This window comes from Miniopterus natalensis, chromosome 17, assembly GCF_054644295.1.
Source record: "Miniopterus natalensis isolate mMinNat1 chromosome 17, mMinNat1.hap1, whole genome shotgun sequence".
Taxonomy (NCBI): Eukaryota; Metazoa; Chordata; class Mammalia; order Chiroptera; family Miniopteridae; genus Miniopterus; species Miniopterus natalensis.
In genome coordinates this window covers 32058697-32082136 of record NC_142097.1, presented here as the reverse complement: position 1 = coordinate 32082136, position 23440 = coordinate 32058697, and the positions used below count along the sequence as shown (strand labels likewise).

The following is a 23440-nucleotide window of genomic DNA, read 5'->3' as shown; positions in this document are numbered from 1 at the left end:
ACAGCTGCACAACACTGAGATGCTCAGATACAACCAGTGACAGCATCACAAACTGCCACAGCCCTGCAATACAGACACCCACACACACACAGAAACAGCTGGTAACTCCGAAACAGGCACAGACAGTGACACACAGAACCACTACCCTCCAGTACACATGAGTTGGGGCACCATCCTCCAGACACACACATAAGACAGTGCTGACCTGAACAGACAGACCTGGAGACACGCACAGCCTCACTCAAGCTCTGCTGTCGGTGGATTCTGCACACCCTCCCAGCCCCCGCGGGGACACCCTTGCATACATACAGCCACCAACAGACAGCTCACATACCCCCAGCTCTAGCTCTGGCAACCTCGACTCCCACAGCCTCCTTTGTGGGTGAGGAAGAACTCGGCCAACCTTGGATGGAGCCCTGGTGAAGCCAAGAGCTCAGAGAGGAAAGGGTCTGGTCTGGCATGACTCTCGCCAGCCGCTTCACTTGGCTGGGTGATGTCCCCCAGCCGGAGTCCTGGGGCCTCTTGGCAGTACCATGGAGCAACTGACACCCCTCCCACGGCTGGGGGACCCCGGAGCCATGGAGCCATGGGCACTGCCTGCCTGGCAGAGCTGGACTCCAGGCGAGGGGGGCAAACCTGGAAGTGCAACCCCAAGCATTGCCGATACTCCGGCAGCTCTGCAGGTTGGAGAACTGAGGCCTTTGGAGAGCTCCGAGCCCAAGGGAGCCTGGAGCCCTGGGCCTGTGGGGGACATTGACCCTGAAGGAACAGAAACTGCGCTGCCCAGCATGGGGCAGCAAGCAGTGAGCTTTGGACCCAGCTGCCCAAGGCTGGAAGAAGAGGAGGTGGAGGCTTTCCATGAGGTAAGAGATCTGCGGAGGGCTTGGTCTGCGAGGTGGGGGGCCTCTCATATGCCCTCCAGCCTGGGCATGATGTGCAACTCCACTGTCTCCTCTCCTGGCATGTCTCTGTATGTGGGTCCAATTCTGTGACTATCTGTCCCTTCTTTGAACAGGAATCCCAGTGGCTCCATTTTTTGCCATCTGTCTGTTCTTCTGACTCTCTGCCTGTCTGTCTACATTTGGCCCTGCCCCTACCCTTCTCTCTGTTAGTCTGTCTCCGACAGTCTGTCTATCTGTGTCTCCTCCTCTGTGAGTGTCTATCCTTGGGGGCTGGAGGATACTGGGGTGTGTGGAGGTATCTGGCAGAATCAGAATGCAGAGGAAGCAGATTTAGAGGAGGGGGCTCACTGTTGGGCTGAGGCAGGTAGGACAAGGTTTGGGGTGGGTATGAGAAGTCTCCTGTAGAAGATGAAGGGAGCAGGACTTTGTGGGAGGGGACTCAGGGGCCATGGAGGGGGTGGGGATGGGAGCTCGAGCTGGCATTTCCCAGGAGGAGATGAGCAGGGATGGGAAGAATTGGGGAGTACCAGAGAGGGTCCCAGGGTTGGGGGTGCCAGTGCAGGCAGGGAGCACTAGACAGCCCCTTCTCCTGGACCTCCTGTGCTGCTGCACTCTGAAGTCCTGGGATTGGGGGAGAATCTTCTCGTCTCCATGTATCCTTGGACCATGGCAGGAGACTAGGTGTGTGTGTGGGGGTGGTTTCCTGAAGCCTTGTGCCCTGTCATTTCCCATGCCAGGGCAAGCTGAACATGGGCTTCGGGGACAGGCCCAATCTGGAGCTGCTGAGGGCCCTGGGGGAGCTGCAGCAGCGCTGTGCTATTCTTAAGGAGGAAAACCAGATGCTGGTGAGGCTTGGAAAGCAAGTCCTGGGTCCTGGTTGGAGCTGGGGCAAGGCAGACTCAGACACTGTCCCTCTGCCTCAGTGTCCTTCCCCTGCCCCTCTGTACATCTCTCCCAGTGGGGGCCACAAGGAGGTGACATGATCCCTGACCCAGAGAGGGTGAATTAGAGTTGCCGAGGACCCCACTGTGAGCCCAGGGCTCTAGCCCAAGGCCTGGGCAGTTAGAACCGGGCCAGCGGGGGTGCTTTCCACATGCCCTATTCTGGCTGATCCCTTGTCAGAGGAAGAGCAGCTTCCCAGAGACAGAGGAGAAGGTGCGGAGGCTGAAGCGAAAGAATGCCGAGCTGGCCGTCATTGCCAAGCGCCTGGAGGAGAGGGCCCGGAAGCTGCAGGAGACTAACCTGAAGGTGGTGAGGACTGGAGGCTGCTGGATGAAGGCTGTGTGACCAGGGAGGAAGGAAGCCAGGGCTGGGCCTGAGGGGTGGGGTTTGGGAGTCATGGACTCTTAGCACCCAGGAAAGCAGGAACTCAGGGGCCAGTGTGTAGAAAGGGCAAACGCTGGCCAGGCTGGGAGGCTGAGGATTTCTGGAGCTACGGGAGGAAGGCAAGGGCTGGGCAGGGAGTTCCTGAGCAGGCAGGGAGCAGATTCTGGATTACCACGTGCTGGTGCTGGCTACACTCTCCTGCTGAGCTCATCTCTGGGTGCAGAGCCTGTGGGGGCAGGGATGAAGACCCAGCACAGTGGCAGCCCTAAATTAGCAGCATCCTTTGGGTTTTAACTAGGATGTTGGGTTAACCCTGTCAGTCCTGCTTGAGGATTGCTGGGATGGGGTCAAATGAGGCTATTGGTCGCTTGAGGTCCAGACATGGTAAACATAAGAGACAGCACTTGCAGGTATTCAACCTGACTCTTCCTTTGGGAGGGGCTGAGGTGGGAGAAGTGCCCCAGCCCTCAGATGACCATTGGCCTTACCCCTCCTCTGGCCAGGTGAGTGCCCCTATGCCCCGTCCAGGGGCCAGCTTGGAGTTGTGCCGAAAGGCCCTGGCCCGCCAGCGAACCCGGGACCTCAGTGAGACAGCCAGCGCCCTGCTGGCCAAGGACAAGCAGATTGCTGCTTTGCAGCGGGAGTGCAGGGAGCTGCAGGCCAGGCTCACCCTGGCAGGCAAGGTGCGAGGAGGCCCTGGTCACCCCATCCAGCGCAGTCCTACCCAGAGCCACCTGCAGGGCTTGTGGGATGTGGACCGAGATGTTAATGAAATGCAAATGAAGTGGGAAGGTGGAGGCTGCTGGGGAGTAGGTTCCCCTGGCAACGGCCCAGGTGGGAGCCCGGAGAAGCCTGAACTGAAGGGGGCGGAGCCATGAGTCCCAGACCTGGGTATTTCTGTGCTCCAGGCTTCAGGCTGTAAGCCAGTGAGTGGGTCTGGTTGTATGAATCCACACATACCTAACACTTGTGTGAAGCGATGTTCACAAGCGATGTGCCGGGCACACAGTGAGTGCCCAGTAAATGAGTTACTGTGTATGTCTGCATGCGGGCTAGAAAAAGCATATACGCACACACCTATGACCAAGGCATGCATGCATGGGAAGATGTGCACATGTTCCGGCGCGTCGGAGTCCCTCCAGCAAGGGGACGACTGGGTGGGCGGGGCTGGCAGGGGTTTAGGCCAAACTCTCCTCCCTGCGCCCCCAACCCAGGAGGGCCCCCGGTGGCTCCACGTGAGGGACTTCGACCGACTGCTGCGTGAGTCCCAGCGGGAGGTACTGCGACTGCAGAGGCAGATCGCCCTGCGCAACCAGCAGGAGCCGTCCCCGGTGCTTCGGCCCGCGGGCCCCGCTGTCAGGGTCAGAGCAGGAGCGCCCACCGCCAGGGCCCCGGGAGAGGTGAGCGCCGGCACCAGCGCAGGTGTGTGTAGATGGAGGGTGGGGCGGCTCTGGGACCATCTCCTGAAACGCGCTCAGAGCCCCGAGGACCCGGCGGTGGCGTGCACGCTCCAGGGGCTGGGGAGCTTTCACGACCCCAGAGGTTGGGTCCGGGTCTAGCCTCCCAGCGCTCGTACCGGTGCGGTGGCGGCCGCCGGGAGTTCGGGGTCCGCCCTCTGCAGGCGGGCGTCCTGCGGTGCCCGCCCGCGCGCCCCTGCCGCGCAGCCAGTGGTACGGCCCGGCCGCAAATCCCTGGTTGCCCTGGCAGCCGCCCAGAGCCCAGCCTGCGCCGCCGCCGTCGCGCGGGGACGCCCCCTTCAGCGCCGGCCGGGTCCGCCAGGCCCCGCCCCCTCACACCGGGCAGCGGTGCGTCCTCCGCGTCTCCAGGTACGGGCGACCCACACCGGGCGCCAGGCTTAGACAGCCCCTGTCGCGAATGCCAGGGACCCCGCTCCGGATCCCCAGAACTTGGAGGTCTGGCTCCTCTCCAGTCTCTCTCCTTGGGCAGCACCTAGGTCCACCGCCTTCTGGGAAGAGGGATGGGAGAAGGGACCAAGGCCTCGGGCTGTGGGCTGCTTCTTGCTCAGATTTTGCACCTCTGCCTGGCGCAGGGAGGGTGATGTACCTTCGATCAAGACCTATCCTCCCGCAGAGTTTGCATAGATAAATGGGAGGTTCCACAAGGTGGGCTTGGGGGAAGCTTTAGGAGGGCCTGGCCAGGTTTGTATTACTTTAGGCCAAGCCCAGGTTTGGATTGTCTAGAACCCCTAGCTCTGGGAACAGCACATCCCTGGAGACCCAGGTGGCCACCTAGTTCTCTGCCAGTCAGGGAAGGACACCAGGACAGTTATTGAGTGCAGAGCAGGGCTGCTGCTGAAAGAAGCTAAAAAGGGAAAGCTTTGGCCTGGATAAGGGACCCATCTCCCTGGGCACACATGGGTCTCAGGATCTCAAAGCACAGTGTCTGGAGGACACAGAGGTGCAGCCTCTGCACTTTCACATCAGCTGGAGATGATGGGAGGGAGTGGGAAGACGGCACACCCCTCCCATTCCTGGGCAGGGATTTCTTGGCTGACTGTGAGATGGGTCCCACCGACAGGCTGGGCTGGGAGCAGGCTGTCTTGGGGCCTTGTTCTCAGATGCCAGCCCTGAGCCCCTACACATTTCCAGACTACGCCCCAGGAGGATGTGGGAAACCTACCCGTGGTCCTAAGAGATCCAGAGAAACAGCAGAGGGTGCAGCAACTGGTAAGTCCCAGGGTAAGAGCTCGAGGAGACCTGTTTTGGGCAGCTCTGCCTTCCCACATAAGGAGCTCCTGGTTCTGACCCCACAGGAGTCAGAGCTTAGCAAGAAGCGGAAGAAATGCGAGAGCCTGGAGCAGGAAGCCCGAAAAAAGCAGAGGCGATGTGAGGAGCTGGTGAGCTCTGGGGGCCGTTCAGAGGCCAGCGCCCCCATCCCCTAGGCCAGCCAGGTGGTGGGCTCCCTCTCTGCTCTGCTTTCATCCCTTTTGCCCTCAAGAACACGCTTTCCCTCGTGTGCTGGGGCAGGGCTCTCCTTCTCTGGCCTATGCAGGCTTCAGGTGGGGAGAAAGGCCTTGACTGGGAGGAATGTGAGTGCCGGGCCCTCCTCCAGCCGCCTCTGATCTCTCAGGAACTGCAGCTGAGAGAAGCCCAGAATGAGAATGCCCGCCTCGCAGACGAGAACTCTCGGCTCAGTGGGCGAGCCACGGGGAAGGAGCAGGTAGCCACTCTGCACCGTGCTGTGCCGCTTGGGATCCTGCTAGGGCCCTGGTCCCTGGCGAGGGGCTGTCTCCACCCCAGAACTGGGCTTGAGTCTGAAGGGTACTGTTCCCCCTGGTGAAGGAGCTGGTAGGACAAGGCTCACACCCCCATCTCCCTGCCACTCCCCCCTCTCCAGGTGGAGTGGGAGAATGCAGAGCTGAGGGGCCAGCTCCTGGGGGTGACACAGGAGAGGGACTTGGCCCTTCGCAAGAGCCAGGGCCTGCAGAGCAAGCTGGAGAGCCTGGAGCAGGTGCTGAAGGTGAGAGGACTGTGTCAGTGGCGGAGGTGGGGAGGGTACTGGTCCCTGACATAGGGAGAAAGCGGGGCAGTAGAATATGCCCTTTGTAGGGTACTGGGGTCTGAGGTCCAGTCCTGGAGCCCCAGCCCCTTTCCTTCTCTAGCCTTAGTTTCCTTCTTAACACGGTACCTCGACACACATGGTATCTGGGGCTTGGTCAGTACAGATCTGTACAGCTAGATCTGTACAGAAATGGTGGAGTGGGGCTCTGGCCTTGACCGAAGGTCTTGTATTTCAGCACATGCGGGAGGTGGCCCAGCGGCGGCAGCAGCTGGAGGTGGAGCATGAGCAGGCTCGGCTCAGCCTTCAGGAGAAGCAGGAGGAGGTCCGGAGGCTGCAGCAGGTGGGGACGGGGTGTCTAGGGGACAGGAGTGATGGAAGGGTGGTAGACTGCTGGACCTCAGCTAGTCATCCACTCATCCAACAAGCATTAACTGAGAACCCACTGTGTGCCAGGCTCTGGGAAACAATGGTGGGCAAAGACCACGTCCCTGACCAATCAGCAAATAAGCTGATGTGATTCAGATGATCTCAGTCACTGCTAAGTGCAATGCTGCTGAGCACAGTGGGGGAGGTGAACAGGGTGATGTGATGTAGTGACTGGGATGGGGTGAAGGGCCACTTTAGAGAGGTCAGCAGGGAAGGTTTTAATACCTCAGGGCCAAGAAGGAGCCAGCTGAAGAGCACTACAAGTAGGGGACTAGAAGTGCAAATGCCCTGTGGCAGCAAAGAGGTTGGAATCCAGACCAGAGTGGCTGGAATGTAGTAGGATGGACAGAACAGCTGGAGCAGGCAGGAGCCAGATCATCTTAGGCATTAAAGGTTGTGGAAGGAGTTTGGACATTTTGCTCTGAGTGATTAGAAGCTGCTGAAAGGTCCCAAATAAGGAGTAGCATGATCTGATTTCATCATTTTAGAAGGTGACATTGGCAGCGCTGTGGAAGATGGGCTGGAGGAGTGGGCATGGAAGCAGGTCCATCAGATGTTGGGGTGGTTGCGAGGGTCCAGGTGGGAGATGATGGCCGTCTGGACTAGGGAGCAGGTAGGGAAGGTAGAAACAAGCGGATGGATTTGAAGTATATTTTGGAGTTAAAATCGACAAGACTCCATGGATTCCAGTCATGGAAAGGAATGACAATCCTCACTCTGTTACCTGTTTGCTGAGTAAACCCTGATAAAGGGTGGGGCTTTCACTCCCCAGGAGGAGCGGGACGAAGGGGCAACAGACCTCAGGTAGGGAATCCTGAGTTCTGAGTTCTGTCTTTGCCAGTTTGGGTTGTGTGTTAAACATGGAAGTAGAGATGTCCATAGACAGTTGGATCAATGAGTCTGGAGTCATGGGGAAGTTGGTCTTAAGATATGTTTTGGAGTTATCAATGTGTCTAGTCATGTGACTAGAAGGGCCTCTTGGGAGAGAGTAAAGAGTATAAAGTGGGCCCAGCAGCACCCCAGCATTCATAAGGGGAGCAAGAGAAAGAGGCTGAGAAGGAGCCCGGAGAGATAGGAGGGAAACCGGAGGTTGGGTGTCCCAGAAAGAGAGAAATAGCATCAGGCCCACCTCTCCTTAACCCTATTGCCTTCTGGCCTAAGTATGGTTCAGGGGTAGGAGTTTGGGAGGGAGGAACCCTCAGCCTCCCCCTTCCTACTTCCTTTCCCCATTCCTTCCCCCTCTTTCTGCCCTTCCTTTGCCCTTCCTACCCTCCTTTCTATCTTCCTCTGCCCCACCCCCATTCTCCTCTAGCATTTTGCCTCTTCCCACCTGTAGGCCCAGGCAGAAGCCAAGAGGGAACATGAAGGGGCTGTGCAACTGCTGGAGGTAGGTTCTCTGAGGTGGCTGCCAGCAACGCCAGCTTGGGGGAGGCAGGGGAAGCTAAGAGCGCTGGAATGGACTGTGTGTGTGGGGGGAGAGGGGGCGTTGCAGAAGGGCCCTTAAATACCCCAGTGCCTGGAGAATCCCCTCCATCATTGGCCTGTTTCTCAGGCTAGGGCACAGCCAGGCAAGGGCCCCTGGGTCTGGTGGCAGCAGTTTCATTACCACCCACCCCCAGAAATATCCTTCAATTTAGGAACTGCTCAGTCAGTCTAGGGAGCTGACCAGAGGGTGTCCACTTGGGCCCTCTCTCCTATCCTCCCTCTCTGGGTGATGACTCACAGGTCTCAGGGTCTAATCTCTCCTCTGTGTTTTCCTTTCCTGCCACAGTCTACCCTGGATTCCATGCAGGTACAACCTCCCAACCCCCCACCTCCTTGGGATGTCCCCTCCCCACCCCCAGGTCCCCTGAGCTGCATCTCCTCCCTCCGATCCAAGTGATCCCAACTCTCATGTCCAACAGAGCAAGGAGTGACTGGGGGCAGACCCAAAAGTCCATAGATGGGCTGGGGTTCCCACAGGACATGTGGGCCATCTTCTCATCCTAGACCTGCCACTATGCCTGGCAAACATGGGGCTTTCCCTCCTCTAAAGCCTAGTCACTCAGCCCACAAGGAAGTGCATCACCAGTCTAACCCATGATCCTCTTGATGTTGGCCAGGGGAAAGCACCTAATGTTGGGACTCTTGGGACACCTGACAAAAATGTCTTGAGAATTGGCTCATTCTTGTCACAAGATGTCCCTAGCTCCCATGTGTGATCTCTCTGGGGACCTCTCTGATGGCAGGGATTTGGGTCACTGACTGTGGGAGGGTGAGCAGTGGAGCCGAGAAAACTCCTGAGCTGATATTGGTGGTAGTGATGGGGATGGGAGCCATCCCTTTTGGCCTAGAAAGCAGCTGGAAGCAGAAAATGCCACTGCCTGGGGCAAGAGGGTGTACTGAGTGTGAGGCAGGCCCTGACCCTGCTCTGGGGAAGGGTCGGGGTAAAGATGTCCCACAGCTCCAGCACTTCACCCTTAGCTCAGACACTATTAAGAGCACTGGGGCAGCCAGGCCCAGGGTTGGTGCCCAGGCCTAGGGGCTGGGTGATGTGGTCTGAAACCCTGTGTGGGGCTGTGTGGAGATTGTATAGGCTGGAACTGGGCAGCTTTGCCTGGCCTGGTGGCTCACGGTGGGTCTTGGCTCAGGTCCGGGTTCGAGAGCTCGAGGAGCAGTGCCGCAGCCAAACAGAGCGCTTTAGCCTCTTGGCTCAGGAACTCCAGGCCTTTCGCCTGCACCCAGGTCCCTTGGATCTGCTCACCTCGGCCCTGGGCTGCAGTACCCTTGGGGATCGCCTGCCACCCCCCTGCTGCTGCTCCAACCCCCAGCCCTGCCTGGGGTCCGGCCCCAAAGGTAAGGTAGACCCCCAGTGACATTAGCCTGGAATCCCTAGGCTTGGTGATTTTGTCTAGAGCAGAGAGTTCAGGGTCAGAGCAGGCTAACAATTCACCCGAAGTAACAGCAAGTTAGAAGCAGGTCTGGAGTGGCTGTACAGGAGTCCGGCCCAGATGTCTCAGGCCACTGCTCCTTCTCTCCAATAAAACCTCTGTGCTTATGGTTGGGAGTTGGGCTCTAGGACTCAGTGGCAGGCAGCATGGGCTTGTGAAGAGTCAAGGCCAAGCATCGGTCAGATCTAGTGGTCCCAGCTCTGTTTACTCAATAGTCCATGTAATTTTGAGCTTGATTCTGAACCTCTGGGGACCATGGTGTCCTAAGCTGTAAGAAAGGAATAACTCAGTGCACCTCATCAAGCTGCTCTGAGGGTCATGTGAATTCACATTTGTAAATTTCCTCTACCTCTACATAGTAAATTTTCCTCAAATATTTCCCTTCTGGTAAGGAAACCCAGCAATGGAAGGCCTGACCCCCATAATCCAAGCTGCTTGACCCTTGGTCCCTGGTCCCTCCTCAGGCCACAGACCCCACACCCATCCATGTGCCATCTTATCTTTAGACCTTGACCTCCCGCCGGGCTCCCCAGGACGCTGCACCCCGAAGTCTTCTGAGCCTTCCCTTGCCACCCTTGCTGGGGCCCCTCGAAGGACAGCCAAGAAGGCAGAGTCTCTCTCTAACTCCTCTCGCTCTGAGTCCATTCACAACAGCCCCAAGTCATGCCCAACACCTGAGGTCAGTGCTGGGGAGAGGCCTGGGGTCTGGCTCTGCCTTGATGAAGTGGGAGGGAGGTGGCCCTGACCTCTTTGGGGTCCTCAGGAGTTGGGTGGCCGCTGGCCTATGTGGGGTCCACATAGGAAGTAGAGCCAGGCCCTGGGAGAGAAGGGCCTGTGGATTCCTCCTGGTTGTCAGGCCCAGAGGCTCAGAGAAGCCCTAGAGAAGTCCTGGGCTGGATGGAGGGAGATACTTTGGTGCCAGGATCCATATAATGAGACTGTTCATGAGAGAGGCTATAGCAGAAGTGATGGGTGTGTGAGAAAGAGCACAGGTTTCTGGATTCGGTTTCCAGCTTTGTCTAAGGCAAGACCCTTTCTGGGATTTAGTTTTCTTGTTTGGATTTTGAAGCTAATAAAACCTGCCTTGTAAATTTGTTGTGAGGATTATGTAACAAAATATAAGGAAAATGCCTCCCTTAGTGCAGAACACACACTAAATGCTTAAATGTGGCAGCTATTATTCTTACCGAGTCCTTGGGCATCACTCCCAACTCTTCCAGTCACCTCCTACCCTCTGTATCTTCAAAACTCCAGGAAGTGGAGGGGACAGGTCAGGAGCAGCCCTGCTCAGGGTCCAAGGTTGTGGAAAGTGGTAGAACCCAGCCCCGGGCCTCTGCTGCCCTCTTGTGGGACAGAGCGATGGTGCTGGCTTTGGACGCCTAGTAGAGGGTGGGCCCTGTCTACTTGCTCAGGACACTTTTCACAGGGACTTCTTAGTCCTTCTGCCTCCTTGCCCTTCCTCTTTATAGTTTGAGTGCTTTGCTGTGTTTTTACCTTAAGGAGATAAACTGCCATTGGACACCCACCCATACCAGTGTGGCTGGTCCCCTCTCCGATGGGGAAAGTGGTCATTTCCTGGCTGGTACAGGAGAGGTCAGGGCTCAGGGAGGGATCCAGGTTATCCCCACTTCCCTTCTCCAGGGCAGCTGTGCTTTGCTAGGACCTGCTGGTGCAGGAGCTGATTTAGAAAACAGTGGGGTTCATTGCTGCGGGCCTTGTTCCCCATGGGCACACTTTCCCTTTTCAGAGGGTTCTTCTCTGGCTCAACCTGGAAACCTCCTTGCTTGGCCATTGGTCCTGGGTCCTGGAGAGGACTGGCCCTTTCTGTTTTCCCCCAGGTGGACACAGCCAGTGAGGTGGAGGAACTGGAGGCAGACAATGTCTCCCTGCTCCCAGCAGCTCCAGAGGGCAGCCGGGGAGGAGCCAGGATCCAGGTCTTCCTAGCACGCTATAGGTGGGCCTCTCACCCCTGCTGTCCCATTGCCCCAGTATCTGGGGTGTGTGGGAGGAAGAGGCATCTGGAGATGATGGGGTTGGTACAGGGATCCTAGTTGGACATGTCCTCCTAACCTAGCCGAGATGGGTGCAATGAGCATTCCATTTGGCTAAAGGTGGACAACCAAGTCTCCATAAAGGCCTAGGGTAGTGGGGAGAGGAGATGGGGCATGGAGGTAAGATGTAGGCCACTGTCCTCCCTCCCCCCTCCTCTGACAGCTACAACCCCTTCGAGGGCCCCAATGAGAATCCAGAGGCAGAACTGCCACTTACTGCCGGTGAATACATCTACATCTATGGCGACATGGATGACGATGGCTTTTTTGAAGGTAGGAAGGTAGCAAGGTCATTCTGTCCATTCTCCTGCTTTTAAGCTCTTCTTCCCAAAGACCTCCACCCATCTATACCCTGTCCCCAGCATGCTCAACCCATCTAGAACATACTTCAACATGCACCTCCTCAGAGCATGGGCATTCGCCTACATCCTTGTTACATCAGTATCACCTGCGAACTACTTAGAAACGCAGATTCTCAGGTCCACCCAGACCTAACAGAATTAGTCTGCATTTTAACAGATCTCCAGGTGATTCATATGCACATTAAAAATAAGAAGCTCTGTCCCATATAACCACAATACTGTTATCACACTTATGAAAATGAACAGTGACTCCCTAATCCAGGTCTCGACTGATCTTGTCTTTTAAAAGCTCTGACAGGTAAACCTTGACTTGAATCAAATGCTTGAACCAGATCGCCTGCTGACATTTGCTAAAATGCACTTATTGGACTGGTTTTTCTCTACCTCCTCTCTGTCTTCTCCTTCCCTGCCCTCCCTCTGCCAGGGGAGCTCATGGATGGCCGAAGGGGCCTCGTCCCTTCCAATTTTGTAGAGCGTGTGTCCGACGATGACCTCCTGACCTCCCTCCCTTCGGAGCTGGCCGATTTGTCCCACAGTTCAGGCCCTGAACTTAGTTTCCTGAGCGGAGCTGGGGGTGGCAGCAGTAGCGGGGGCCAGAGCATCGGGGGACGCAGCCAGCCCAGATCAGAGGAAGAGGCTGCAGGTGATGAGCTCAGTCTGAGCCCCCCACCCGAGGGCCTGGGTGAGCCCTCTACTGTGCCTTACCCCCGCCATCTGGCCGTCCTCAAGCAGCTGGCCCACAGCGTGGTGCTGGCCTGGCAGCCGCCTCCTGAGCGAGTGGAGCTACAAGGCTACAATATCTGCGTGAATGGGGAGCTGCGGCAGGCCCTGGGACCTGGAGCGCCCCCCAAGGCTGTGCTTGAGAACCTGGACCTGCGGGCCGGGCCGCTCCATGTTTTTGTGCAGGCCCTGACTAGCTGGGGCAGCTCGGACCCTCTGCGCTGTTGCTTGGTGGTGGGTGCCCGGGCCGGGGTGGTACCTAGCCAGCTACGGGTCCATCGACTGACAGCTACGTCTGCTGAGATCACCTGGGTGCCCAGCAATAGCAACTTGGCTCATGCCATCTACCTCAATGGGGAAGAATGCCCCCCTGCCCGTCCTAGCACCTACTGGGCCACCTTCTGCCACCTGCGGCCTGGTACACTCTATCAGGCCCGAGTGGAGGCTCAGCTCCCATCTGGAGGGTCCTGGGAACCAGGCTGGGAGAGACCAGAGCAGCGGACTGCCACCCTGCAGTTCACAACACTCCCAGCAGGTATGCAGGCTTGGGCATTGACTGTCTGTAACTCAGGTGGCCAGGCCATGGGTGACGGTAGAAGGAGAAACTGTCGTTAGCGTTTTCAGGAAAGTGGCAAGGTGGGCTGGTATCTCCGGCGGCAAGTGTCCTGCATTACTGGGTCTTGTGTCCCCTTCCCCCAGGCCCACCTGATGCCCCCCTGGATGTTCAGATTGAGCCGGGGCCCTCCCCTGGAATCCTGATCATCAGCTGGCTCCCAGTAACAATAGATGCTGCTGGTACCTCCAATGGCGTCCGGGTCACAGGCTATGCCATTTATGCGGATGGGCAGAAGGTATGGCCTGGGGACTCTTTCTACCTGCAGCCTGGGAGCAGGATGTGGGTCTGTCCTTGTCATGCTCAGGGGCCTCATCGCCCCAGCCTGGCACAGCGATGCCAGGACCCTGGCATTTGGGCACTAGGTAGCAGGTTGGTTAAGAGCATAGGCTTTGGGAATTGGGATTCAAAAAACTTTTCTAGCGCTGAAGCCCTGTGGACAGGTGATGAAATGAGATAAGGTGTGCCAAGTGCTTAGCACAGCGCCTGGCCAGTGCTAGTCACCGTTATTGTTGCGTCCTCACACTTGGCCATCTCAGCTTCCCTTTCCTATCCTGTGCTCCCTCTACCCTGCAGATCATGGAGGTGGCCTCGCCCACAGCAGGCAGCGTGCTGGTGGAGCTGTCCCAGCTGCAGCTGCTGCAGGTGTGCAGTGAGGTGGCTGTCCGTACCATGTCGCCCCATGGCGAGTCTGCTGACTCCATTCCAGCTCCTGTTGCCCCAGCTCTGGCCTCCGCCTGCCTGCCAGCCAGGGTCTCTTGCCCCTCACCGCGACCAGGCTCGGAGGCCAGAACACCTGTTGCCCCAGTCTCCCCAGGGCCTAGAGACCCCATGTCTCCCCTCCGGTGTCCTGAGCTCCATGGAACTCAAGAGTCCCCCGGGGGTCCCCCAGCAAACCCTCCCAGAGAGACACCAAAAGGATCCCAAGAGGAGCCCCCAGCACCTTGCTCCCAGGTACCCTGCTGGGAAGAAGGGAGCAGGTGGAGGCTGGGAGAAGGGCCTGGGACTTGGGCCCTTCCTCAGTGCCTTCCACTCCAGGAGGCTGGGGCAGCTGTGCGGGGACAGGAGGACAGGAGGACCAGCAAGCCAGCCGTGGGTGAGAGAGCTCCTGGCACTGCAGCTTCCTCACTGGCCCGGGATGAAGCCGAGTGGACCTCCGGAGAAGCCTGCCCAGCACCCTGCTCCACGGAGGGGGCACTGGCCCAGAAGGTGCCCTGTGCTGAGGCCAGCCTCGGAGGAGACACAGGGGCTGGGCCAAGGCCCAAGGCTGAGGTACGGGGTTAGGGACATACTGTGCCACCTCAAAGAGTCAGGGCCTGACTCCTTGCCTCCTACCAGCCAAAATCTGGTCGCCTTCTCCACTGGATCTCTGCTCTGTTCTGTGCTGTGTAGCTGTCTGTTTCTTTGCCGCTTTATCTTCCCAGGTTTCTCTTTCCCTTTGACTCCCAGCCTTCTCCTGCACCCCCCATTGTGTATATCCCCATTTGGGACATGACCATCTCCCTCTTCCAAGGGACCACTTTCATTCTGGCTGGAGTTGACCCTCCCTTTCTCCTCTCCTTCGTCTCACCTCTTGCAGAAGGACATGGCAGAGGCCGGCGTCCGTCTGGTGAACTCCCTTGTGGACCATGGCCGAAACTCAGACCTGTCCGACATCCAGGAGGAGGAAGAAGAGGAGGAAGAGGAGCTGGGTTCCAGGGCTTGCTCCTTCCAGAAGCAGGTTTCTGGCAACAGCATCAGGGAGAATGGGCCCAAGGTAATGGGATGAGGAGGGGCTGGTGGGCCCTAGACCTCAGGTTCCAGGGGCCTCTACCCTGTGTGCCTGCAGCTGCTCCAGCCACCACTGAGTGCCAGCAACATTCTAGGTGTGTGGCCTGGGCCCTGTCCTAAGCAGCAGATACAAAGTGGCTCAGGATTGACCTTTGCCCTCCTGGGAAGAAAGGGGGGGGGGCCGAGGAGCTCTTTGCTGCACTTTCACTTCAGCCCACCAGCTACAGCACCCTGGCCATCTGAGGTCCTTGTGTTGGGAGCTGCTGGGGAGGGGGTTGGGAGGCCTCTCTGCCATTACAGGCATAGCCTGCTCCTGTCACTCAGGGCCCTGAGCGCCGGGCAGCCTGTTCCTTGGCTGTGTTCCCTCATCTCTCCCTGGCTGTGCCCTGGACATGCCGTGTGACTTTGGGCCAGCCCCCTCTCTCTGGTCCTTCCTCTTGGAGGAAGCTGAGCGAGGGCTCTGGGGTTGCCTGTGGCCCCTGCCCTCATTTGAGGGCACAGGTCATAGCTCTTTCTTTTTCCCATGGACCTCTCTTCCCTGCTGTCCCCCTCCTCCCATCCTCCAGCCCCAGCCCCAGCCCCAGCCCCAGCCGCAGCCCCAGCCCCAGCCCCAGCCCGAGCCCTTCTCTGAGACTGACAGTGACGAGGAGATCTTGGAGCAGATCCTGGAGCTGCCCCTCCAGCAGTTCTGCAGCAAGAAGCTCTTTAGCATCCCCGAGGAGGAGGAGGAGGAGGAGGAGGAGGGGGAGCCAGGAGCAGCCTCTTCCGGAGGCCACAACCCACCTGAGCCTGTGCCGCTGGGGCTGGGCCGTGACAGCAGTCGACCTCAAAGACCTGGACCATGTCCCTTGTCTCCTGAGCCCTCCAGTGCCAGGGACCACCTGGAGGACGTGCCTGGACTAGTTGGTGGAAGCAGCTGGGGGAGAGGAAGTGGCTCCGCTGAGAAGCACCCAAACCGCAAGCGGTCCCCAGATCCCCATGAACTCTGCAGCCACCTTCTCAGCGGAGGTGGCGGGCCCCAGGCTTCTGGACGACCAGGCCCTACGTGGGAGAGGGGCGGCCCACCTGTGGGCGAGGGCCCCAGGGGTGGACCAGAGGCTGGAGGGAGAGGGCGCCCGGCTCCTTCCCGGAGGTCCCCTAGTGGCCGGACGCCAGAACCTGGCTTGGCCAGCTGCCTCTCCCCCAAGTGCTTGGAAATCAGCATCGAATATGATTCTGAGGACGAGCAGGAGGCAGGCGGCGGGGGTATCAGCACCACCAGCTCCTGCTACCTCGGAGATGGGGAGGCCTGGGGCCCAGCACCCATAGGAAGGCCCAAGGGAGCTCTGAAGGCCAATTCAGGCCCCAAACCCTACCCACGCCTACCGGCCTGGGAGAAAGGGGAGCCAGAGCGGAGAGGCCGCGGTGCGACTGGCAGAGCCAAGGAGCCAGCCTCCCGGGTCCGTGCCCACTCCCCACCCTGGGCAGCCCCTTGCCTGCTGCCGCCTGGTGGCTCTGCTTGCTGCCCACCAGCCACTCCCATTCCACGCTGCCACCTTCATCAGCAGAGGTGGGGCTGGGCCTCCGGGCTCCCTCATCTGTCTCCTCCCACCCACATTCCACTGCTTTGCTGCTTCTGCTGATCGGAACTGGGATGCACAATATTCTGTTACTATTAGTCACCAATTGCCGCCAGCCAGCCCCCTGCCTTTGGGCAGGGTGGACCTTGTCTCTACTTAGGACACTGACTGTGATGTCCAGCGTCACCCAACCCTGACGCTGAGAAGAGGCCCTCCTCTCACATGCTCCTTGGTTAACTCTAAGACCTCACCCTAGTCCCCTCTACTGCACACATCTACTAGGGTGGCTGGAGCTGGGGCCTCCCCACCTGCCCTTCCTCCCCCGTGGGGGTGTCTGAAGTCTCCAGTGAGGTTGGACCAAGACAGGAGAAGAATGTTGTGTCCCTGCTCTGCTGTGCTGCTTACGCTGATGGGGCAGTGCTGGGAGCACGTGTGGGGTCCTGCACCTGCTAAGGTGTCCCCAGAGGGATGGTGTGACATTTCTGCCCTCTGTTGCTCCCTCTTTGCAGGCAACAGAGATTGGGGAGCGCAGAGGGCAGGATAACTCTGGGCGGAGGGGCCCCCCGAGGAGAGGGCCCCAGGCCTCCTGGCCAGACACCACTGAGCAGGGTGAGCACCTGATGGGGGCTGGGGTAGGTGGAGGGAGGCTTTCCTAACCCCTTGGCCAGAGCTCATTATCACTGCTTTCTATCTGCAACTCTCCACAGCCCCTCTAAGGAGCCCCCGGGAAGAAGTGCTGGCTTACCAGGACCTACCTGTCAGGGTCTTTGTGGCTCTCTTTGACTATGACCCCGTGTCAATGTCACCCAATCCAGATGCCGGGGAAGAGGAGCTCCCCTTCCGGGAGGGCCAGATCCTGAAGGTGACTCACTGTCTTGGTCTTCCCTCCTCCCTCCTTTCCTGCGGGAGATATCATAATCACGCAGGGGCCAGTACACAGCTTTTAGAGCCACAGGAAGTGGGGTTGCCCCTTCTGGCTGTGTAACCTTGAATAGATGAGCTCCTCTGGGCCTCTTTCCTCATTGGTAAATGGGGATAATGTTAGTGTCTGCCTCACAGGGTTCTTTGAGGTTTAAATGATTCAATTCACATAAAGTACTTAAACTGCCTGGCACATAGCCCAATATAACTGCTGCTGATTACATCACAGCTTTTATTATGATTCCAAGTATTCATTGAAGGCTTCTGCTATTGCTCTGAGGTGGGGGAGATCTAGTCTGGGGTGGGTCGGGGGAATGGCTGTGCAGATAGTGAGTGATGATAGCATGGAAAGGGCTATTTTCTCTCATCTCTCTGATCTTCATTCTTGGCCCTTTCCCCCATTTCCCGTTCCGTGGCCCGGACAGGTAGAGGGTCCTGCCATTCCAGGGGTGGTGCTGTGGGGCTAGGGCCTGGGGTGCAGGGAGCAAGCCGAACTGGCCTCCCGAAACAGCTGGTCTTTGCCTCCAGGTGTTTGGGGACAAGGATGCTGATGGCTTCTACAGGGGTGAAGGTGGGGGCCGGATGGGCTACATCCCCTGCAACATGGTTGCCGAGGTGGCTGTGGATAGTCCCACAGAGAGACAGCAGCTGTTTCAGCGGGGTTATTTGTCCCCACATGTTCTTGTTGAGGCCTCAGGTATGACCTGCTGCTGTCACTCACTCACATCCCATCACCCTGGTTCCAATTCAACCCCCTCCTGAGCTTTGCATGTCTGGAGTATGGAGAATTTGTGTATCTGGAGTGGCGGGAAGCCTCATTTATCAAGAGTCTAGCAGAGCCACTGGGGCCTCACAGAGACTGAGGCCAGTGTGGCCACAGCAGTGAGCTTGTCACATGGAGTAGGGTCTGCTACAGAGGGGATGGGAGAGGAATGCCCTTTAGAAACTTGTGCGCAGGGACTCTGGCGTGGCCCCAAGAGGAGACTCGAGTCACTGTCCTATCCCCTGCCTCAGTGTCTCTCTTATATCTACTTGCCTTCCTGGATCAGGGAATGGTCCCTTTCTGTACTCCACAGCCTGCACCACTGGGCCTCCCCCCAAGCCCCGTCGCTCCAAGAAAGGTAGGTGAGACCCCTCCTCTTTTGGGGGCCTGTGGGGATGAGTGGGGTGGGGTCACTGCTTGGCTCTCTGGGGAGACATGTGAGGTTTTGAACAGGTAAAGGGGATCAGGCAGACCTTCACCGCATCTGTCCCTTCTCAAGGAGGGTTATTTCATTCCAAAGGGGATGAGGGGTGGCTTGCCAGGGCCTCTGTTCCCAAAAGCACCTGACTATCAATTCTGTGCAACCTGGAGGAAATCACATATCTGTCCTGGGTCTTAGTTCACTACTCACACCAAAGGGCTGGGCTTGTGTGCTCTCTGAGCACCCTTCTTCTGCATCCCTTATGTGAGGATGAGCATCCTGTCTGCCCTGCACCGTCCCCAGCTTGGGATGAGCAGGGATGTGAGGGGACGGGCTCACACACACATTCTCTCCTCAGCTGAGTCAGAAGGTCCTGCCCAGCACTGTGCAGGTGAGGGGCCATCCCTGTGTAGGGGAGACGGGGAAAGGGCTCGGGTGGGCAGTCCCTCTGGTCTCTCCTCAGGGACTACAACGAGTGGAGGAGGTGGTGAATAGGGGATCAGCAGGTTTCCAGTGCAGAGGTGGGGTGAGGGAGACTAGAGAGAGTCCCAAGTCTTCTCCCCTCCCCCTGCAGGGCCCCCCCAGCTGGTCTCCTCTGCTGACTTGAGAGCTCCCCGATCCATGGTGGCTGCATTTGACTACAACCCCCGGGAGAGCTCCCCCAACATGGATGTGGAGGTGAGGGCCCTCGGATAGAGCCTAGCCAACCAGAGTGGTGGCAGGGCCTCCCTGGGCCTGACACCTGCCTCTTGGTCTCTCCACAGGCAGAGCTGCCCTTCCGAGCAGGGGATGTCATTACTGTGTTTGGGGGCATGGACGACGATGGCTTCTACTATGTGAGAACACTGGGGTGGGATGCCACACCCCACCTCACCAGCCCTGCAGAGAGGGCTCTCCTAGAGCTGGGGAGGGAATGAACAAGGGTTCCTGATGGATGCCTGGAGGAATGGACAGGCCATCTCCCATGACAGAGATGTTGACCCCAGGCTGTTCCTCCAGGGGCTTCCGGTCAAGGGGGTGGGACTGCGGCCTCTTTCCTGATCTCAGTCTCACCAGTATTTCCTCCACAGGGGGAACTAAATGGGCAGAGGGGCCTGGTTCCATCCAACTTCTTGGAGGGCCCTGGGCCTGAGGCGGGCAGTTCAAACAGGGAGTGTGGGACACCCCAGGCCGAGAGTCAGGTCAGTGAGGAGCTGGGCTCCCAGCTCAACAGTTGGGTCTCTACCCTGCTGGTGTGGTGGTGGGGCCAGGGCAGCGTGGTGGGAGGGGCGCAGGGGGCACTGTGCCCAAGCTGGAGCTGCTGCTCTACCGTCAGAGGAGCCCAGCCAGGACCAGCTCCCTCCTAATAAGTGCCCCTTCTGCAGAGGGGTGTTGGCTGTGACCCTGATCCCCAGCCCAGCTGCCCACACCCTGGGGCTGATGCAGGTGAGGGGCCCTGTGGAATAAGAACCCCTGTGCCCCCCACACCTCTAACCCATCACGGCCCTGGTTTCAGGGCATCTCCCACCCTGCTGGAGCTCCCTGTGTCCCGGGAGCCTTTTAAAGCCAGTTGCCCAGCAAGGCCCAGCTTCCTGGGCTCTCAGTCTCAGAGCCTGCCTCTTCTCGGGGTGGGTGGAGTACAGTTAAGCTCCAGCCTCACAGGGCAGGGAGAGGATAAGGAGACCTGGCCCGAACCAGAAAATCCTAGGTTTTCAAAGGCAGTGCAAAGCAGGACCAGGCCCTGTAACCTGGCGACCTAGTGACTGGGCGAACTCGTGGGTCTGTTCATAACCCATCTCCTCTCTTTGTTCCCTGTTCTTCAGAGAACGAGGAAGAGAAGAGTCCAGTGCTAGCTGGAGATAGATATATAGAGAGAGCAACGTGTAAGTGGGGGACTGGCCCTGTGTCCATGTGACCCCCACTCCTCATGTCACCATAAATCAGACAGTGCTCCTTTGTCTCTCGTGCAGAGCTGACCTGGCTTTTCCACTTTCTTCCAGGGATTAAGGGAGGGAGATCTTGCTATGAGGACCATAGGATCATCCCCTTCCCTTGCCTTTGGCCAGTGCCAGCTGTCATAGGAATACATGTCATCTTAGTATATGATGTCCCATGCTAGCTGACTCCTCAGATTCTATAACAAATATGCTTATAGAATATTACATGATGCTCACATTATGACTCATCAGTGTATTATTATACTATCTGACGATGGTATTATAATATTATGATTATTATTGGTGATAGAAGGATGACACTGTAAAGCCACCAGTAATAATAGTCTCCCTACCCTTGTCCTCTGCATCATGACCTGTTAGGGGATCAGATGCATGATTTTGCTTCCAACTCTCGGTTTCCTTTGCTGAGGGGAATAAAAGGGGGGGCCTTAAACAGTTGGAGTCCATAGATAACCCCACACTGTTCGTCTCGAGGGCTCAGAGACCCCTCTGTTTGCTTACCCAGCCACCCCTCCCTCCTGGGATGTTGTGGAAGGAGCCCTGGGGTAGAGTGGGGAGGGCGGGGCTCTAGCCCAGCCTTCAGCTCTGGCTGGATGACAGTAGATGCCGTAACCTCTAGGTGCCAGCAGACCTCTTGGTAAACAGACCCTGCTACCTCACCAGGGCCTCGGTGGGCCTGGCCCCCAGGCTGGGCACCCCACTCCCTGCCTCTGGTCCGGGCTCTGTGGCTGGCTCTGGCCAGGAGACATCTGTCGGCAAGCAGAGGTTTGAGGAAGGGAGTGGAGAGTGGGGAACATGCAGGTTGGCAAGACCTGACTTGTGCCAGGGGATGTTCCAGGCACAGGAGATCATAGTGGGGAATGTGGGAGTATGGGAGGTTGGGGGAGACTTCCTGGTGGCTCTTCTGTTCTCCTGGTCCCTGTCTTTGGGCCATTAACAGCACTGTCTGGGTGGGCCTGTGACAGCGGGAACACTCACAGCTGCAGATGGAGCTAGGAGACTCAGCAAGGGAGAGATGCTTAAGAGGAGCCAGGGCAGCCTCCATCCTTTCTCAGTCTCCCAGCAGCTCTCCCAGAGGCCATTCAAAGAAGAGTCCTGATCTCCTCCCCATGGGGTGGGCACTGGTTCCCCTCCCTGAAGGCCCTGGGGAAGCACATCTGCTGGGCTGGAGGGCCTGCTCCATTGTCTATGAGGGTTGTGCAGAACCGCCTTCCCTGGAATGGCCCTGGTCCTTGCTGTCCCTTCACTGGGAGGGGATGACATGGGGGAAGTTGGGGCACCCATCTTGAGGGTCAGGTCCAAGGACTCTTTAGCTCTGTCAGCCCAGCACCCCATAGAGAGACCCAGAGAAGGGGAGGGGCTTGTCCAGGTCCCAGGTGAGTGGAAACATTGCCTCTGCCCCTGTCCCTTCAGACTCCTAGCTCAGTGCTCCCTCAGCATCACTGTGCTCATTCACCTCTCTGTGCTCTCTGTGTGGGGGCAGTGGCGGGGTGGTGGGGTTCTGGTCTTGACCATGGCTCTGTGACATGGGGGCTATAGACACCAGAGGCTGTAGGGTAAAGGAGTCAGATTAGGGCAGCGAGTTGGGCCCTCACCTTATTCCTTTTCTCTCACATTCCAGGACTGGGCCAGCTCAACACAAGGGCCCCCGATGCCTCCAGGCTGGCCCTGTGCTCCTCGCCCTGGCAGCCTCCCCAGGACTGAACTGGGGGGACCACGGGGCACAAGAGAGAAGGTGTGGGGTCTCTTCTCCAAGGGGAAGCAGCTCCTCAGGAAACTGGGCTCTGGAAAGAAGGAGTGATGCTCTGGCTCATCCTGTAGGAGGAAGTCGCCCTCTGAGGCCCCCAGATCACTGTTCTGGTGGTGGAAGGGCAGGGGGAGGGCCCTGGACTTCTGTTCTTCTGAGTTAACACTGTGGCACTTGGAATAGAATCAGAGACTTGGTGAAGGTCAGAGCTTAGATGAGTCCTTCAGGATGAATCCTCTGAATGGGCACCTTCCGCTTATAGGAGGGGAAACTGAGGCTCAGGAAGGAAGTAACTTGCCAAGGTGGCAGAGCACCTCAGTCATGGAACCAGGACTGGACTCGGGACTCTTAACTCTCAGTCCACCCACCTACGCCTGGTTTCTCACCATGCGATGCTAGTCCCTTCTCTGGCCCTCCCTATTCCCAGGACAGGGGACCCTGGGGGAGAAAGGGGCCTGTTCCCTTTGATGGCACTGGCTCTCCTAATCATGTCTTCCCTCCCTTGAGGGAAAGTTTGCACTGGATTGTCCCAAGCCCCTTCCCCTGGGGCAGGCGGCAGAGCTGTGTATATATGTACATATTCAGTGCCTCAGTCTAGCTTCCTCCATCTCGCTTCCATTGCACAGGCCCGGGAAGGAGAAAGGCCATGCCAAAGCGGGCCTAACCCTGCCCCAGAGTGCTCCACCCCTCCCTGCCATCCTGGCTGCTGGCCCCTGTGTGTCCCCAGCTCCAGAGACCCAGGGGGCCAGCGGGCAGAAAGCAGGAGTTGGGTTTGCCTTATTTTGCTCATTGGATTCAATTTCTCTTTTGCATTGTTTTCCTCTGGCCCCCGTGGGAGTCCGGGGCTGGGGAAAAGAGCAGATTTAAGCAGCTATTTTCATACATTCCCAGTTCAGAGGGGCAGGGGGTCTCCACCCTCCCCCTCGCCATCCACCCCCACCCGCCTGCTGGGTGAGTGTCTGCATGTTTCCTTTGCTGTGGTGGGAGATTGTTTGACTGAACCCCACCCCCACCTTGGTCTCCAGGGGTGAGGAATGGTGGGGGCATTTGTTTAAAAAGACATTTTATTATAATAAAGTCTATTTTCACAAAACCTATGCTGGGCTCTCCCTAGGGCAAAGGACTCCTCAAGGGGCGGGTCATACTGGACTTGAGAACCTAGAAGTTATATCCCAGGGTGCCTGGGGCAAAACTAATGAACAGCAAGAAGACCAAGCGGCTCTTGAGTTTCTTTTCTGAAGAAAGTCTGGCAGTTTTCCAAGTCCCTGGTTAAAGGTCAGGTGTTTAGAGTTGGGGCAGGGTCCTGGAGGGAGAAAGAGACCTGGGCAAGGGGATGAAGGGGACACAGACAGAAGGCACATTCTGCAATCTTGATTCCCCAGTACCAAATTCATGGAAATAATAGATGTAAGAAAAACCAGCCAAAGAAGCAAACACCATGCATAACAAGAAGTCTTAGTGGACTAGAAA

The 23440-nt window shown here is 57.8% G+C and overlaps 1 protein-coding gene across 3 annotated transcripts; it reads left to right on the top strand.

Annotated features, from left to right (window-relative positions):
* Nucleotides 1-222: 222 nt before the first annotated feature.
* On the top strand, nt 223-23067 carry TSPOAP1 (TSPO associated protein 1). Of its 3 annotated transcripts, XM_087826232.1 has the most exons (33): nt 223-863; nt 1640-1747; nt 2025-2153; nt 2732-2911; nt 3443-3628; nt 3788-3800; nt 3936-4054; nt 4838-4915; nt 5002-5085; nt 5319-5408; nt 5586-5708; nt 5986-6090; nt 7513-7563; nt 7948-7968; nt 8807-9011; nt 9613-9785; nt 10945-11060; nt 11321-11430; nt 11944-12774; nt 12939-13090; nt 13429-13806; nt 13891-14124; nt 14432-14608; nt 15225-16061; nt 16691-16790; nt 16889-17043; nt 17631-17799; nt 18152-18223; nt 18645-18677; nt 18861-18964; nt 19051-19122; nt 19357-19467; nt 21845-23067. In XM_087826232.1, the coding sequence occupies exons 1-33, from the start codon at nt 534-536 to the stop codon at nt 22022-22024; spliced, it is 5826 nt and encodes a 1941-aa protein (XP_087682358.1). In that variant the 5' UTR covers nt 223-533; the 3' UTR covers nt 22025-23067. The 3 variants fall into 3 exon arrangements, with proteins under 3 accessions (XP_087682358.1, XP_016066136.2, XP_016066135.2); XM_016210650.2 differs by lacking the exons at nt 3788-3800; nt 3936-4054; nt 21845-23067 and adding an exon at nt 20089-20483 and having other exon boundaries at nt 15231-16061; nt 18179-18223; XM_016210649.2 differs by lacking the exons at nt 3788-3800; nt 3936-4054; nt 21845-23067 and adding an exon at nt 20089-20483 and having other exon boundaries at nt 15231-16061.
* Nucleotides 23068-23440: the final 373 nt, after the last annotated feature.

Bases quoted from the DNA above. Each gene is read 5' to 3' on its own strand.
- TSPOAP1 (XM_087826232.1), top strand. From the start codon at position 534: ATGGAGCAACTGACACCCCTCCCACGGCTGGGGGACCCCGGAGCCATG. The intron at 7,564-7,947 runs GTAGGTTCTCTG...TTCCTGCCACAG, and splicing joins GGGCTGTGCAACTGCTGGAG to TCTACCCTGGATTCCATGCA. The intron at 9,786-10,944 runs GTCAGTGCTGGG...GTTTTCCCCCAG, and splicing joins AGTCATGCCCAACACCTGAG to GTGGACACAGCCAGTGAGGT.